This window comes from Podarcis gaigeae (genome assembly GCF_964106915.1).
Source record: "Podarcis gaigeae genome assembly, chromosome: 6".
In the NCBI taxonomy this organism is placed as follows: Eukaryota; Metazoa; Chordata; class Lepidosauria; order Squamata; family Lacertidae; genus Podarcis; species Podarcis gaigeae.
In genome coordinates, this window is record NC_139682.1 from 13,708,021 (window position 1) to 13,724,434 (window position 16,414).

General features: G+C 46.1%; 1 protein-coding gene across 1 annotated transcript in view; it reads left to right on the forward strand.

Annotated features, from left to right (window-relative positions):
• LOC310846936 (piezo-type mechanosensitive ion channel component 2-like) overlaps positions 1–16,089 on the forward strand; it is a 73,069-nt gene extending 56,980 nt beyond the window's left edge. Inside the window, exons 40-52 of the mRNA XM_083744079.1 lie at positions 909–1,092; positions 1,703–1,829; positions 3,512–3,659; positions 5,439–5,653; positions 6,523–6,681; positions 8,544–8,691; positions 10,041–10,229; positions 11,224–11,316; positions 11,541–11,710; positions 12,181–12,297; positions 12,732–12,811; positions 14,692–14,920; positions 15,477–16,089. Of these exons, the coding sequence (XP_083600205.1) occupies positions 909–1,092; positions 1,703–1,829; positions 3,512–3,659; positions 5,439–5,653; positions 6,523–6,681; positions 8,544–8,691; positions 10,041–10,229; positions 11,224–11,316; positions 11,541–11,710; positions 12,181–12,297; positions 12,732–12,811; positions 14,692–14,920; positions 15,477–15,732 (2,115 nt within the window). The 3' untranslated portion in view covers positions 15,733–16,089. The remainder of the gene's footprint in view (positions 1–908; positions 1,093–1,702; positions 1,830–3,511; positions 3,660–5,438; positions 5,654–6,522; positions 6,682–8,543; positions 8,692–10,040; positions 10,230–11,223; positions 11,317–11,540; positions 11,711–12,180; positions 12,298–12,731; positions 12,812–14,691; positions 14,921–15,476) is intronic.
• Positions 16,090–16,414: the final 325 nt, after the last annotated feature.

A 16,414-nucleotide genomic window follows, 5' to 3' on the forward strand; every position in this document is an offset into this window, starting at 1 on the left:
AGCTATATTAGAGCACGGACTCATTAACATTTATTCAAGGGAGGATTCATCATAAGTAGGGATGGGCAAAATTCACCAGTTTTTATTTCTCTCGGCTTCTCATTTTCCAGTCTTAAATTCAGTGGTTCACATTTCTATATTATTACAGTCTTACCTTGGTTGTCAAACGCATTGGTACTTGGATGTTTTAGCTCCCACACATCGCAAACCCAGAAGTGAGTGTTCCAGTTTGCAAACGTTCTTTGGAACCCAAACATCTGACGGGGCTTCCATAGCTTCCGATTGGCTGCAGGAGCTTTCTGCAGCCGATCGAAAGCCGCAGCTTGGTTTCCGAATGTTTTGGAAGTTGAAAGGACTTCCAGAACGGATTCTGTTCGACTTCCAAGGTAGCACTGTAGTATTATCTTGCCACTTATGTTTATTTCCATTGAAAGGTCGGATTCTGGTGGCAGCATGGGTAGGCAAGGGGGCTATCCAAACCCAAGGTCCACCTGGATGAGTGGATCTCCTGGCTTAATCAGAGATACGCCCGTGTAACTTCCTCATCCTGGCTCAGTTGACTGAATCAATACTGGCAGATCTTACTGTTAGGATTCATTCCCTGTGTTGCAGTCATGGGATTGTTTTTATCACATGACGGTGTATGTTTTCATTCCACATTGTGGGAAGTGACGGAGACAGGATATTTTATTACTGTGTTTCCGTGATATAGGATTTTTGTCCTTTGTTCTTTCTCTTTGCTGTCTGATGCTGAAGAGGAAGGAGCTGAGTTACGATGCTCCAAGTGTGTATATGTAAATAAACGTAGTTTAGCCAAATTGCTGCGCTACTGAGCCTGAATGCTGACTGCCTATACTCTGCTGATCCTGAAATGTGCTGATGCCTCTTGGTTTCACTGCATTCTACAGTGCTATGGACTTTGGGATTCCAAAGGTGTCAGTATACCAGACGCTGAAGAAAAGAACCTGGCAGGGAGGCAAAAGAAGAAAAGGCACAGGGGCCATCTGAAGGAACGTCCATCTGGATCAGGAGGAAACTATTCTTCTAGATACCCAAGTCCCTCCAGAGCCGCCGCCAGGAGTGTTAATGAAGGTAGTTGTGTTCTGTGTTATATAAATCAAACACTGCTTGAGTTGTTTCTTTTGGTTTCCCCATGTATTTCTTATCAGTAAAAAAATTTGGTGAGCAAAATTTTATTCCAAAAGTGTGGCCAAGAGGAAAAAGTTTGAAAAAAAATACTGAGCAAATGGACTCTAGATGAGGCAACTTCCTATGTTCTTGGGATCTTTCAATGAATTGTTTGTGTCTGTTGTGTTCCTGCTCCACCTCCTGCTCCTTTTACGGCTGATTGGCCATCCACCCTTTTCTTCCCTGTTTCTCTGAACTTCTTTTACACATACGAAACAGAAAACCTGACCTCCCTGTGTTCATTAAACTGTTGCGGTGCCAGCATTTGGGGGGGGGGGCTCTGGGGCAGAAATTGGCAGAAGAGCTTCCATTTTAATATTATGCAGAGGTCACTGGAAGCGATGTTTGGAGGACTGGCGGCACGGATAACGTGACTGAGTAGGTGGCGGATCAAGTGTTTTGTGTTTTGTGGACGGACCCCACATGAGTTGGTGAGAGCCTAAAATGAGGTATTGCTCTCGTGAAACAAATACTTCCCAGATAGAAAGCTGTGATTAACTTTCTTTTTTGGCAGACAAAACTCTGGAGGAAGCCAAGAAGAAATGGAGCCTTTTCAGGAAAAAACCCACTGGCGGGAAGAGACTTACTAAAGCAGCAATGAAACGGCAGATGATGAAGGCAAAGAAGCTGCTGGTTAAAATGTAAATTGGGATTTTATTTTTATTTTTAAAAAATCTATTTAAAAAGTCAGATGTTGCAACATGAATGAACAGAGCTGGGGGCAAGATGGTGGGTGGGTGGGAATACGGGTGTCATCAAAGGACCTTCCACTCCCTGTAATAGACTGTGCCGCTGACATCTGTGTGTTAATGGTGGATGGTGCCCTTTGGGATGCGTAGAGCCAGGAGGTCAACAGTAGGTGGCGCCAGAGCCAATGTGACGCAAAGCTACGCAGTGGCTGGAACTGTCAATTGTGGTTCTCTCAGTTTCTCATTTTCCTAGTCATGAATTCAATTGTCCACATTTATGCAGCAATCTGCAACATTTAGCTTTTTTAAAAAAGAAATCCTTGTGAAAATTCATCAGCGTTATAGTGCAAACTTCCTGTTTAATATTTTTGTATTCAATGTTGACATAGGAAGACATTTTCCCAGGCAGTGTTCCCTAATATAATGCACTCTGCGGGTGTGGCATTCATGAGTATATGCATTTTTATTTATATACTTCCCCTTGTATATGTGCACTTCGGTTGGAGAACTACATTGCAAAATTTGGAGTAGTGTGACTTTCACAGGACAGCTGTGCTTCGGTTCACATATTGGTTGAGGAAGTGTAATGGGGCTTTCCACCCCCCCACCCAGTGCCTGCAAAATTGGCTCAGGGGGTGGGAGACCCCCCAGAACAGGGAATGAAGGGAAGAGTAGGGGGGGTTGTTCCATCTGCAAAGCTGCAATGTCTGCACAGATGAATGATTGGAACAGCACAATGTTAAATTCCACGTAGTTGGTTATATTTAAAAGGCTATCTTTCGGTACTCTGTGAATGTTGTTGTTGTTTAGTTGTTTAGTCATGTCCGACTCTTCTTGACCCCATGGACCAGAGCACGCCAGGCACTCCTGTCTTCCACTGCCTCCCGCAGTTTGGTCAAACTCATGCTGGTAGCTTCGAGAACACTGTCCAGCCATCTAGTCCTCTGTCGTCCCCTTCTCCTTGTGCCCTCCATCTTTCCCAACATCAGGGTCTTTTCCAGGGAGTCTTCTCTTCTCATGAGGTGGCCAAAGTATTGGAGCCTCAGCTTCAGGATCTGTCCTTCCAGTGAGCACTCAGGGCTGATTTCCTTCAGAATGGATACGTTTGATCTTCTTGCAGTCCATGGAACTCTCAAGAGTCTCTGTGAATACGCGTATTTAAAGACGAAGCAGTCCAAAAAGTTTGTGAAAGTGCTTGACATGCTTTCTCTTGGGAATATTTGTGACTAAAGGATTCTCCTTTCAGCCCTAGAGCTTTATGGGTGTGTGACACTGCGGTCACAGCAACAACGCTGTACTTCTAAAGCCCGCTCGTAGCACTATAAGAGTCACGACTTCACCTCAATGCAATTTGTTAAGGGTGCTGTTAGGACTCCCTTAACAAGATGCATTTCTGAAGATTTTTGCGTGGTGCGGGGAGCCCTTAAAGTGGTAGAAGAGAGATTTTAGAAGTATGGTATGGATGTGACCAGGTTCTTACGAGCTACGGTGGATGATTCACGAATACAGCCGAACTCTTTGTTGCTAGACATGCGGCATACATTCCACTGAGCTTTCAGAAAAGTAAGTGACCCTTTTGAAAAACACGACTCTCCTTTTCAACTGGACTGACCTAGATAAATTTTCACTTGCAGCGCTCTTCAGATATACCGACCCATAAGGCAATTCTTCTACGACATTATTCATCCAGAATGCAGCCTAATCTGTGACGTTTATGCACTCATGTTCCTGGTTGATGTGATTAATTTTATTATTGTCATCTTCGGCTACTGGGCTTTCGGTGTAAGTATCAGCTCGCCTTGCTAATTACTAAAGCAACAGATGCCTTGAATGTTTGCCAATTGGCTTGAAGCCACTCCTCCACAATGCCTGATGTGTAGGAGTTATTTGTTGTATTTATTTATTTCCCAAAATTTACACGCCACTTGATTGTATTTTTTTAAAAAAAACCAAACAAACCTCAAAGCAGTTTACCAAAAGATAAATCCATAAAATTAAGAAAGATTTGCAGCAATAGTTTAAAACATACAGAAAGTCAAAATTCACATAATTTTTTTTTCTAGGTAGGCTTGTCTAAACAAGAATGTTTTTAGGTAAAGGTAAAGGGACCCCTGACCGTTAGGTCCAGTCATGGCCGACTCTTGGGTTGTGGCGCTCATCTCGTTATATTGGCCGAGGGAGCCGGCGTACAGCTTCCAGGTCATGTGGCCAGCATGACTAAGCTGCTTCTGGCGAACCAGAGCAGCGCACGGAAATGCCATTTACCTTTCTGCCGGAGCGGTACCTATTTATCTACTTGCACTTTGACGTCCTTTTGAACTGCTAAGTTGGCAGGAGCAGGGACCGAGCAACGGGAGCTCACCCCGTCGCAGGGATTCGAACCGCCGACCTTCTGATCGGCAAGTCCTAGGCTTGGTGCTAAATATAGTGAAGGTGCCTTCTCGATACCAATAGGCAGGAAGTTCCAAAATTTCTTTAGCTGCCACACTAAAGTTCTGTGATGGTTCATACTCAAAAGCACTTTGTTATTGCTTTGCATGTTCCAGAACCAAGGAGGTATTTGACACCAGACTCTTAAGGAGGCTTGAATCTGTTCTGCTAATCTGTTTGAAAGTGTGGAAGCTATAGTGGGGTAGGAGAGCGGAAAATGATGCCAATATATTTCACATCTGCCAAGCAATGTGCCCCTTTGGTTTCAGATAGTACATGGGTAGACGAGTCTAAAAAGCCTGGGACACAAATTTTCACGGCCCTCTAGTGGCTATGGGGACTCATTTACCAGAAGTGATGTACCATGGTACCTCGGGTTACATATGCTTCAGGTTACATATGCTTCAGGTTACAGACTCCGCTAACACAGAAATAGTGCTTCAGGTTAAGAACTTTGCTTCAGGATGAGAACAGAAATCATGTTCCAGCGGCGCAGCAGCAGCAGGAGGCCCCATTAGCTAAAGTGGTGCTTCAGGTTAAGAACACTTTCAGGTTAAGTACGGACCCCCGGAACGAATTAAGTACTTAACCCGAGGTACCACTTTATTTAGTGATAACTCTGGAAATGTATATACATACAGTCATACATTGGAAGTCGAACAGCTTAGTTCCCAAATGTTTTGGCTCCCGAACCTCGCAAACCCAGAAGTGTCTGTTCCGGTTTGCAAACTATTTTTGAAAGCCAAACATCCAACGGGGCCACGTGCTTTGGTATTCTAACATTTTGGAAGTTGAACGGACTTCCAGAACGGATTCCGTTCGACTTCCAAGGTACAGCTGTACTTATTCTGACAAAACTAAGCCTCCTGATGTATATTCTTCCCTTGACTTTGTGGTTATGACTTGCGTCTGTTTTAGTTATGTCCTGTAAGTATTGGATTGGACAAGAAAATAGAGGATTTTTTTTAAAAAAATTCACAACTTTGCTATAGTAGCAAAGTAGTTTATAAATTCAATAAACAATAATAGCTTTGTAGTGTTGATCTGCCCATAGACTCTGACTGGAAGCCTAGGCTTGCTCCTTTTCTTCACACCCGCATGTTATCAACGAATGCTTCTAATATGTTTCAGAAACACTCGGCTGCCGCTGACATCACAGAGTCCCTTTCAGAAGACCAGGTGCCTGAAGCATTCCTGGTGATGCTGTTGGTGCAATTTGGGACGATGATAGTTGACCGTGCCATCTACCTGAGAAAGAGCATGTTTGGGAAATGTGTTTTTCAGGTGTTACTTGTCTTTGGCATCCATTTTTGGATGTTCTTCATCTTGCCTGGAGTAACGGAAAGGTATGACAATGAAAGATGCCAGAGAATTCCAACAAAAACAGAAACTAGAGCAGAAATTGCTGATAATAGAATCATAGAGTTGTAGAGTTCAAACAGGCCCAGAGGATCATGGAAGAATCTCAACTAAAGCATCCATGTTTGCTTATTTGTCCCATGTCCAGATCAGAAATCAACCCAGCAAATGAGATCAGTATTCACTGCTATTGCTGCTTTCATTTCACAAATGATATGTAGATAATTTCATCTCCACCCTCTATTTGCATTGCATTTCCTTTGAATTGCAATGAATGTGTTGGTGCTTAGTCCTCCCCCTTCACACATAGACACACACACAGCCGATGTTTACTACTTTTTCAAGATGTCTCTGCATGCTCAGCCTAGACTGCAATTGGGAATGCTGGAGAGTTCTGCTGGAAAGGGAAATGGGAGTAGAATTTGGCACAATTTGCATATTTGGCCAAGATCAGGGATGGAAATCGTGTGATCAGATATAAGTGGTATTGGCCATTGTTCTGTTTTTATAGCCAGTGAACGTTACCAAAGTTACCGCATTATTTACTGCATTGTTTTTGAGGTTTCCTTTACATTGAAATGCATTGAAATTAAGTATGCAATCAATTACATTTTGGCCATAGCGGATAGCAAGATGCATAAGGAAGGTGTCAGCGGAAGCTGAACTGTAGCAGTACGGAAGCAGCGCTGACTGCGACAAGCATAGCACGGGGTGGAAATCTCTTCCTCCTTACATCCCTAGCTGCTGCGTTTGCCTGCGGAGTTCAAAGAGGGCCATGCACTGAGAGAAATCTTTCTTCTAACTAGTCATAGTTGTTAAAGATGGAGATTGGAACATCTCTCTTGTTTACTTGCAGGAGGTTTAACAGGAATCCGGTGGCTCAGCTGTGGTATTTGGTCAAGTGTGTCTATTTTGGTTTGTCGGCTTATCAGATCAAATGCGGTTACCCCGAACGGGTCTTGGGCAATGTTCTGACTAAGAGCTACAATTGCATAAACCTCTTCTTATTCCAAGGGTAAGCAGCACTTTTATAAAGGAGGGCAGAGAAACCTAATAATATCCCCATGGAACGCAAGCCATTATGTTAACAAGCCAATCACAGAAGCAAGAAAGAACGTCTGATGGGGGTGGGGGAGGGGGTGGTGGGTGGGTGGAAATCTCCATGTGCTTGAAGGAAGATTTATTGCAGGCCTGTGCTGGAACAAATAATTCCTCAGGGGTTCTATAAATATAGAAATAACATACATAGGAAACAGAATTGTAAGGTAAAAGAGGTCCTTACAGTCTCACACTGAGTTACTTGAAACAAAATTATCAATTTACTATTTTGTGTAAGAAATTTTTTTATTATTATTATTATTATTATTATTAGTTGCTTTTTTGCCACAGCCCCTCAAATAAACACAAACATACAATAAACTAACATTTATAAAAATAGAAAAAGCAATTCTTTTTTTTAGAAAAAAAACCTAGATTCAAACATCTCACCCACGTAAAAAGGCCATAGCCTGACGAAGTAGGAATGTTTTTGCCTGGTGCCTAAAGTTACGTAATGGTAAAAATTAGGAAAAAACTTTCACCGTAATAATTGTTACAAGCTTTTTCAGAGTAATGTAACCTGCTTAGAGGGCAGGAAGGTAGGAGGCAGATGCTGGCTTGAGATACCTCCTGAAGTTGTGTTTTCCAGCAGCTGCTTGGCTGTAAACATTATTGGGTGGCCTTAGGCAAGTTGTGATTCCTCCATTCCTGCATAGAAGAGGCTGGAATGAGAAGTGTGAAGCAATTTGCACATTAGAAAGGAGGGGAGCAGGTTGTGTATCAGACACACACACACACAATATCTGCCAAGTGTTTCCATGTGCAGCGTTTGCCTGGTGCCTCTAATCTTGGAGGTGGCATGTAGCCATGCTTACTAGTCTCTACCGATATCCTTGCCCTCTACAAGTTGGTCCAAATGCCTTTTAGAGCCCCTCTCTCAATTTGGCCGCCACTAGGCTACAGCAGATGCACAATGGTCTTAATCGCCCCATTGACTAGGACACAGTTGGGCTTTTATGCAATGCCAAAGGGTTTCCCTGACTTCTGAAGTGGGTATAATATGTAGGGGAAAGCGTCGTGCTCCTTCCTGGATAGTTTGTCAACTTTGGGTCCCCACCCTGCACTCGGGTCTCACCTGTGGCTCCTAGAAGCTGTCGGTGTGCCGTAGCGGCCACATCCCAGGAAACGGCTTCAACTGGTTGGCTAAACCAGATGAGGGTAGCGGATGAGTCACAAATCCTCAGAGAGTTAGGGTAGGGACAAAGACAAAGCTCTAGTGGATTAAGTGGACGAGACGAAGAGTGGGTCCAACGGTCAAGGAGGTGGTTTCTGCATGTCTTGTGGAGGGAAGAGAGGGGCAGATGGGGCTCATCAACCTGGGAAGGTAGTCCTCCTGGAGAAGGAAAACTCTGGTCCTTAACCTCTGCTACCTTCTGAGATACCTTCAGGAGAAGAAGTAAACCCTTCAGGAATCCAGAGTGGAGTCCCTAAGACAGTTGGATGGTTCCTTGTACACCACCTTCTGGCAACTCCTGCAGCCAAGCTGGTTTCAGTCCCGGAGAGGTCACTTCAGTGCTGCTAAGACAGCAAAAGCAATGCAGGAGGCAGCAGTTATGAGTTACTGGTCTCTGCAGCCACAGCAGGTGCCGTGATTCTCCAACTGAGGACTTCACATTCCATTGTCTCTCGAGACAGATGGATGCCAACAAAAGGGCATCAGAGTTTGAGAATATGTATCACTCTTACAATACTGGGAAAGCCTTTTTTTGTAGACAGGCTTTGACTGTTTTGGTTCCTTATTGCCCCATTAACTAGCCACCTTTCTCCTCCTCTGTGCAGCTTTCGCCTGATACCGTTTTTGACAGAACTGAGGGCTGCCATGGACTGGGTTTGGACCGACACCACACTCAGCCTCTCCAGCTGGATCTGTGTGGAGGATATCTATGCTAACATTTTCATCCTGAAATGTTGGAGAGAATCTGAGAAAGTGAGTCCTGTTGCTTAAGGTTTACCATTAGCCCCGCCAATCAAGATGACTCCGGGTGGTCTATCAGGAGCAATGACTGGGGCGAATCTCTTGTCTGGCTGCACAAGTCAACAAGTTTAAGTGTGCCTAACTCTGTGGTGGAATGTGGCCTACACTTCTCTGCTCATATTTTGAAAATGCATGTGGCCCACAGTAACTCCCTCTCACAAAAACACATGTAAAAGGACATTGAATGTGAACCAGCCCAAGCCAAAGAGAAATGCTTTTGTCTGGCACCTAAAGATATGAGGCAAGGTGAGCTGACCGCCTCAGGTGGCAGGATTCAAAGGGTCAGCACATCCCAGTGTAGATAATTATTTCCTCCTTGTTCCTGGTGTAGATTATCACTCCCTCCCTCTTCCCTGGTGGAGAGGGAGGTGTTAGAAGCCAGTGTGGTATAGTGGTTAAGAGCGGTAGACTTGTAATCTGGTGAACCGGGTTCGCGTCTCCGCTCCTCCACATGTAGCTGCTGGGTGACCTTGGGCCAGTCACACTTCTCTGAAGTCTCTCAGCCCCACTCACCTCACAGAGTGTTTGTTGTGGGGGAGGAAGGGAAAGGAGATTGTTAGCCGCTTTGAGACTCCTTCGGGTAGTGATAAAGCGGGATATCAAATCCAAACTCTTCTTCTTCTTAAAATGCATCTCTGGGTTATTTGTGGGGCATAGGAATTTGTTCAATCCCCCCCCCCCAAAAAAAAATATAGTCCGGCCCCCCACAAAGTCTGAGGCACAGTGGACTAGCCCCCTGCTGAAAAAGTTTGCTGACCCCTTGATAGGGCCTCGGACACTGGATGGAGAACATAGCCATTGTGGCCTGCAGCACCCATCTGAAGGCGCCCTACCTGAACATGGATGAATGCACAGGTAGAGGGACTCTGCAAGTGTGCAGGCCCCCTTTGGATTGATGGAGATCACACATGCGTAAACAATCTGGGCTTGTGGCTAGTCTCTAAGCTTGTGGCTTGTGGCTAGTCTCTCAGCCCCACTCACCTCACAGAGTGTTTGTTGTGGAGGAGGACAGGAAAGGAGAATGTTAGCCACTTTGAGACTACTTCGGGTAGTGATAAAGTGGGATATCAAATCTAAACTCTTATTATTATTATTTTGTGGTTTGCCTCAAGCGCCAAAAGGCTGGCCCTGAGTGGAATATATGTAGGATAGTCAAATATATGCAAATTAAGCAAATGCTTGGAATTCTGTTTTTCAGAATGCTGAGTTTGTCCTACCTTGATGCACAGATTGGAGGGGTTTTTAAAAAAAATTATCAGTGGAGTATACACACAGCTTTGTTCCCATTCTCCATTTTGCAGAAATACCCCCAGCCTCCTGGGCAGAAGAAGAAATTGCTTGTGAAATACGGGATGGGAGGCTTCATTGTCTTTGTGCTCATCTGCATTGTGTGGTTCCCACTGCTTCTTATGTCACTGGTCAAATCAGTGGCGGGAGTAACTAACCAGCCTTTGGGCGTCTCTGTCAAAATTACCATCAGCGGTTATGAGGTAGGTCCGCAGGAGGTGGAGGGTCAATTTATAGTTAAGACTGGGGATAAGTATTTTTGATGAGTACTGGAACATTTCCACCATCCAAAGCTGTTGCTTTAACACTACAAAAAAATAGAGTGGAGTTATAGCTCAATGATCCCTAACATCTCCAGTTAAAGGGTTGTGTTTAACAGTGCCAGTCTGCTTGTAGGGACGCGGGTGGCTCTGTGGTCTAAACCACTGAGTCTCTTGGGCTTGCTGATTGGAAGGTCGGCGGTTCGAATCCCCGCAACGGGGTGAGCTCCCATTGCTCTGTCCCAGCTTCTGCCAACCTAGCAGTTTGAAAGCACACCAGTGCAAGTAGATAAATAGGTACCGCTGCAGCGGGAAGGTAAATGGCATTTCCGTGCACGAAGGGTTCCGTCCCAGTATCTCATTGCACCAGAAGCAGTTTAGTCATGCTGGCCACATGGCCTGGAAAGCTGTCTGTGGACAAACAGCAGCTCCCTCGGCCTAAAAGCGAGATGAGCGCCACAACCCCATAATCACTTTTGACTGGACTTAACTGTCCAGGGGTCCTTTACCTTTTACCTTTTAGTTTATAGCAAGTGTCAACGCCAACCAACCTGGTTCTTCCCTAATCCGGAGCTGCCAACGCCCTCTTCTTCAGATTCCTGTAGGAAATGCCCACTTTATTTCCCATTGGAACGCCCATTCTTTCAGAGTCGCATGCTATTATCCTCTGGGCTCACCTATGGATCTGTGTTGCTGTATGATGCTTCAAAGTGATTGTTCTGCTGATGCTGCTGTGAACCGTGCTGCTACAGAGTTTGAATTATGGGTGCTGAAATGCAACTAATCCAGAGCTGTAGAGCTTGTGGGTTGGTTAGCATCAGCCTGTGACTAGTGTGTAAAACTGACCTTTGGGTCTGAACCAGCTAAGGTGTGATGAGGTACGTCTGTATAGTGGAGCTGAGGTTTGTAACACAGGATTTCATCCTCTTTCTCCTAGTCTTTGTTTACCATGAGTGCTCAGCAGCAGAATCTGGTCCCTTTCACTCATGCAGCGTATAATGAACTCACCACTCAATATGCCCTCCATCCTGTAAGTATATTTTATTGTGCACAAGGAAACCTCCTGCAGAAAAAATTGCCATCCTTTTCTCTTTCTCTCCAACAATAGCTGGTGAGACCCAATTTGAATTAAAACTGGATTTGAATTGTATCTGGATTGCCAAAAGCAGGTTAGATAGGAATTTAGCTCAAGAAGTTTCTCTGTCTTGCTTGGAACAACAGCAAACAAACCAAAAACATTTGTGTTTTCTTCAGTCTGCCATGCAATTTATAGTCAACTATAGCCCAGAGGACGTCATCGTTGCTAAAATAAAAGGCAATGCCAGCTTGCTGTGGAGCATCAGCCCTGCAAGTCGGAAAGCTATGATTGCAGAACTCTCCAGTTCCTCCGCAATCTACATCAACTTCCACTGGACTCTTCTCAGGTTTTTATCTTTTTAATATTAAGTGTATTCTGTGTATGTGTGTACAACCACCCCCTTGCAGGTTTTCCACTGGTATTTGGTTGGGTACAGTGAGAACAGAATGCTGGGTTAGATCCAGCAGGCTTTTCTCGTCTCCTTACTCACTGGTGTGGAGTAGCGGCGGCACCTCTTTCTTTTGCTGCCCATGGCTGCCACGTTGTTGTTGTTGTTACTAAGGAACTAACTGAAACCTGCTCTGTTTAGTGACCTCACACCCAACCCTCCAAGTCCCACCCTTTGCACTGCATCCTTTCTGCGACACTTTGTCAAGTAGATCTTCCAGAGGAAGCCATCTCTTGGCAAACCCGTTTTGTTGTCCGTTTCATAATAGGCACATAGCGCAAGAGGAGAATCTCTCTCTTCCATAACGCCTGCCCTGAAGAACGTCTAAATCGTCCCTTAACCTTTTCTTCCTATCCTTATTGAATCAGGAATGCCTCTCTCGTGAAGAATATTGAAGCATCCGGCATACACACGATGCGCTATGAAGACAAGAGGATTCGGGAGCAAATTGTCGAAATGCTACGTGGGACCAGAACGGAAGGCGTGTTAGTGTTATGTTTTTCTCCTGATTCTTTCGGTGGTCGTTAGCGCTTCCTTCTACAGTATATGTCCCTCAGCATGTGGTATTCAGTAGCATATGGCTCCTGTATGTGGGGTCTCCACTTGGCTACCATAGCTATGGATTAGACCAGTGTTTCCCAACCTTGTGCCTCCAGATGTTTTTGGCCTACAACTCCCATCATCCCTAGCTAGCAAGACCAGTGGTCAGGGATGATGGGAGTTGTAGGCCAAAAACATCTGGAGGCACAAGGTTGGGAAACACTGGATTAGACCTTCCTCCTCCATGGATTTGTATAATATCTTGGAAGCTGTGTGGGGTATATGCGAAAAATGAACACGTGTTCATCTGGAAAGGAGACCTTTAGCATTCACCAAGGTTTTGCTTTGCTTTCGTTCTGCTCCCCCAACCCCATTTTAGTCTGCTTCCTGGTGTCCTTCCAAGGTATCTGAGAGCAGCTGGTGGAGCAGAAGCTAAAATGGCCCATCGGCTGCAAGTGGGTAAGTGGACAAAAGTGGAGGAAAAACCTACCTGCTTGAAGATGAGAGGAGGCCAGAGTTGCAGAGTTTTGCTGTAGGAAGGCAAACCCAAAAGATGCATGTGGTATGGTATGAGCAAAAAGCTACTGTCTTATTGTTCCAGACACCTGGAAATGTGCTGTCTTTGGGTCAAACTAGCAAAAGGAGCACATGGGTGCCGTTTCCTCCCCCACACCCTCACCCCAAATTCTTTTCACCCAGCTGCCACTATCATGGCAAAAGCTCCAAACAGTCACCCATACCATCTTCGTTTCTCACGAATGGCTCTGAACCCATGCAGGGACCAGAAGCGCTTTGGGAAATTAAAAATGGCAGGTGGGGCTGCTCTAATTGAAGGAAAGGGTTTTTTAAAAAAACAAACAAACCCCAAAGGTGTCAGAGACTACTGGCTAATGAGGCGCGGCTGTTTTGGGGCCCAGAGGTTGTGGGGTTCCCTGGTTGGATATAAACTTCAGATGTGCAGTGGGTTCTGTGCTCCTGATTTGAGTGCCTCTTTTGTTTTCAAAACTAGACGCCCATATAGCTGTTCTCTGTATAGACCAAGGGTACCCAATGCGCCTCCTTGACCTTGGCCATTCTGGCAGGGGCTGATGGGAGTTGCTGAGCATCGTGTTGACTACTCCTGGTTTAGACCCATGGAGCTTCTGCTTTCATTGCTGATTCTTCACGATGTCTTGCTGAAGACTCAGGGAACATACCGTATTTTTCGCTCTATGACGCACTTTTTCCCTTCCAAAAATTAAGGGGAAATGTGTGTGCGTCTTATGGAGTGAATGCACACTCCTTAGCTTCAGCGATAGCAACACGAAGCCTCCGAAGTGCAGAGGGAGCACTCCCTCCGTGCTCCGGAGGCTTCGTGTTGCTTTTGCTGAAGCCTGGAGAGCGAGACTCTCCTGGCTTCAGCAAAAGCAACCCGAAGCCTCCGGAGTGCAGTGGGAACTCCCGCTGCACTCCGAAGGCTTCAGGTTGCCTTCATTGAAGCCTGAAGTCTCTGGAGCACAGCAGGAGCCCCCGCTGCACTCCGGAGGCTTCGGGTTCCTTTTGCTGAAGCCAGGAGAGCGAGAGGGGTTGGTGCGCACCGACCCCTCTCGCTCTCCAGGCTTCAGGGATAGCCGCCTGAATCCAGAAGCTACGGGTTGCTTCACTGAAGCCCCTTCGCAGCACCCCTTCAGCGAAGCGGGAGGAGAAATGGAAGGGCCCCCGTTTCTCCTGCTGCTTCGCTGAAGGGGCGCTGAGCAGAGAGGGGGAGAATTATTTTCTTCTTCTTCTCCCCCTCTAAAACAAGGTGCATCCTATGGTCGGGTGCATCCTATAGAGCGAAAAAGACGGCACTCCTCTAAAGCCAATGAACTACTCCTTAGCACTCTATTGCCGCTTCCACCTCAGTTTTAAAAAGCATTTCCTTCTTTGTGTGTGGCTAAAGTGGGGTTCTAGTTCTCCCTGGGGATTTTGAGTATGGCATCAGAAAGTGGAAGTGTTGGCAAGGACACTTGTTAAATGTTAGGGTAGGAGGAAGTGACTGCACTCCTTGCTCCCGTTAGCCTGGAAGAGCCACAGCTTAGTGGTAGAGCATCTGTTCTGAATGCAGAAGGGACCCTCAGTTCAGGCTCAGGCACCTCCAGGTAGGTTTGTGTATTTCCCATCAGAAACCCTGGAGAGCCACTGCCAATCATGGGCAATACTGAACCGGGTGGACAAATGGTTTGACTTGATGTGGGGGCATCTTCCTGTGTTGCAGCTGTGCAAAGCGCCCACAGCTGTGTGTGTTGTCCTGTGGGTTGGGAGAAAGGCAGGGGTTCCACGGTCAGCTAACCCCCACCCCATAATTCTCATTTCCGCAGCTCATTCCAATGCGCCAAAGGACATAGACAAGATGGCCTTCTTCAGAAATATCACCATCGAACTGCAGCAGCTGCCTGCCAAGGAGTCCTTAAGCCATGTTCCCGAATGGTGGGTTGTTAAAGAGCAGAGGCCCGGCTGTTTGGGTAATGGATGCAGTAAGAATATGGAACTCTTCATCTTCAACGACAAGGTCAGCCCTCCTAGCCTGGGATTTCTGGCAGCTCATGGGTAAGGATGTCAAACTGGAACCTGTTATTTCTGGGGCAGCAATTGAGATTTGGATTAAGGTGGCGGCTTGGGGAGACCTGAGAGAAATCTTTCCCCGCTGTGCTGCCTTGAAAAATACAGAACAGGCAGCCAATCGCTGGCAGGAATTCAGTATTGCACTGTTGAATGTTCTGTCAGTGCAAACATCTCAGCTTGCCACATAGAATAGCCTTCCCTCTTCCTTCCACCCTTGCCAGTGTGCTGTTCTGGGGTTTTATTCTGAACCCCCAGAATAAATTTCTGGGGTACACAAGGCAAGAAGAGGGGAAGAAAAGCTCATTACGCAAGTGGAAGTCCTTGTGCAGGGCTTCGGCTGATGGGATTACTCGAGTCAATTTTACCCATGAAGCACGAGACTCTTCAATCTCAGGGCCATGGGTTTTGAGCCCTACATTGGGCTAAGCACTGCAAGGGGTTGGACTAGATGACCCCTGAGGCCCCTTCCAATTCTATGAGTCTATGAAAACTCAAAGAACACCCTGAACATCATCACCATCTCTCTCTCCCCCCGCTACAGCATTGTAGGCCTCTACATGTCTTTTGTTCTGGTCATCGGAAAGTTCATCCGAGAGCTTTTCAACGGCATCTCGCGCTCCATCATGTTTGAAGAGCTGCCCAACGTGGACCGCATCCTGAAACTCTGCACAGATATCTTCCTGGCTCGGGAGGCCGGGGAGCTGGAGTTGGAGGAGCAGTTGTTTGCCAAGCTCATCTTCCTCTACAGATCTCCTGAAACAATGATTAAATGGACCAGGGAACCCAGGGAAGACTAAAGCTGGGGTGTGTGTGTGTGTGGAGTCACAACAATGCATTGTTTCGGAAGGGAAATGTTGGGTGGGGTGCAACTGCAAAGGGACATGGCAGAAGATACTGAATTAAGAGGTGTAGAGGGGACTGATTCATTAGCTCAATCTGATGCAAGGCAGAAGTGTAAGCTTTCTATGTACGCTGTTTACTACCCGATGTATAAGAGCAGGGATTATGTTGCACACAGCACGGGACTCTAAAGCCACAGGGTGTGGTTTTTTTGGGGGGGAGTGGAGATTAGATATCGTAATACTTTCAGCAATTTGCTTCCTTTCTCCACTCTGCAAATGTACCCTCATAAAATAAAAGTGTGGCATGCTGGGCATTCCTCTTTCTGTGAGATGACCAGACGGTTATGTGCATGTATGACAAGTTGGCTGTGGCAAGGCGCAGTGAATGGGATATGCTGCTCAGGCCCTGAAAATGAAGAATACGTGAACCGCCCATGCTGCATCGAGCCACGGTTCTTGCCTAGTCCTGTGCCCAGCAAGATGCCCCACGGTAGCTCGAGAGAGCGTCTCCCATGGCCTGCCCTCAACACCTGGCCACGAGAGCGCCATTGCCCAATTCCACGTAGCTGCCATGACTCATAGCCAGTTTTGCCCTGCACTTACTTCTTGCACTCTTTGTGTCACCTACACGTATTTG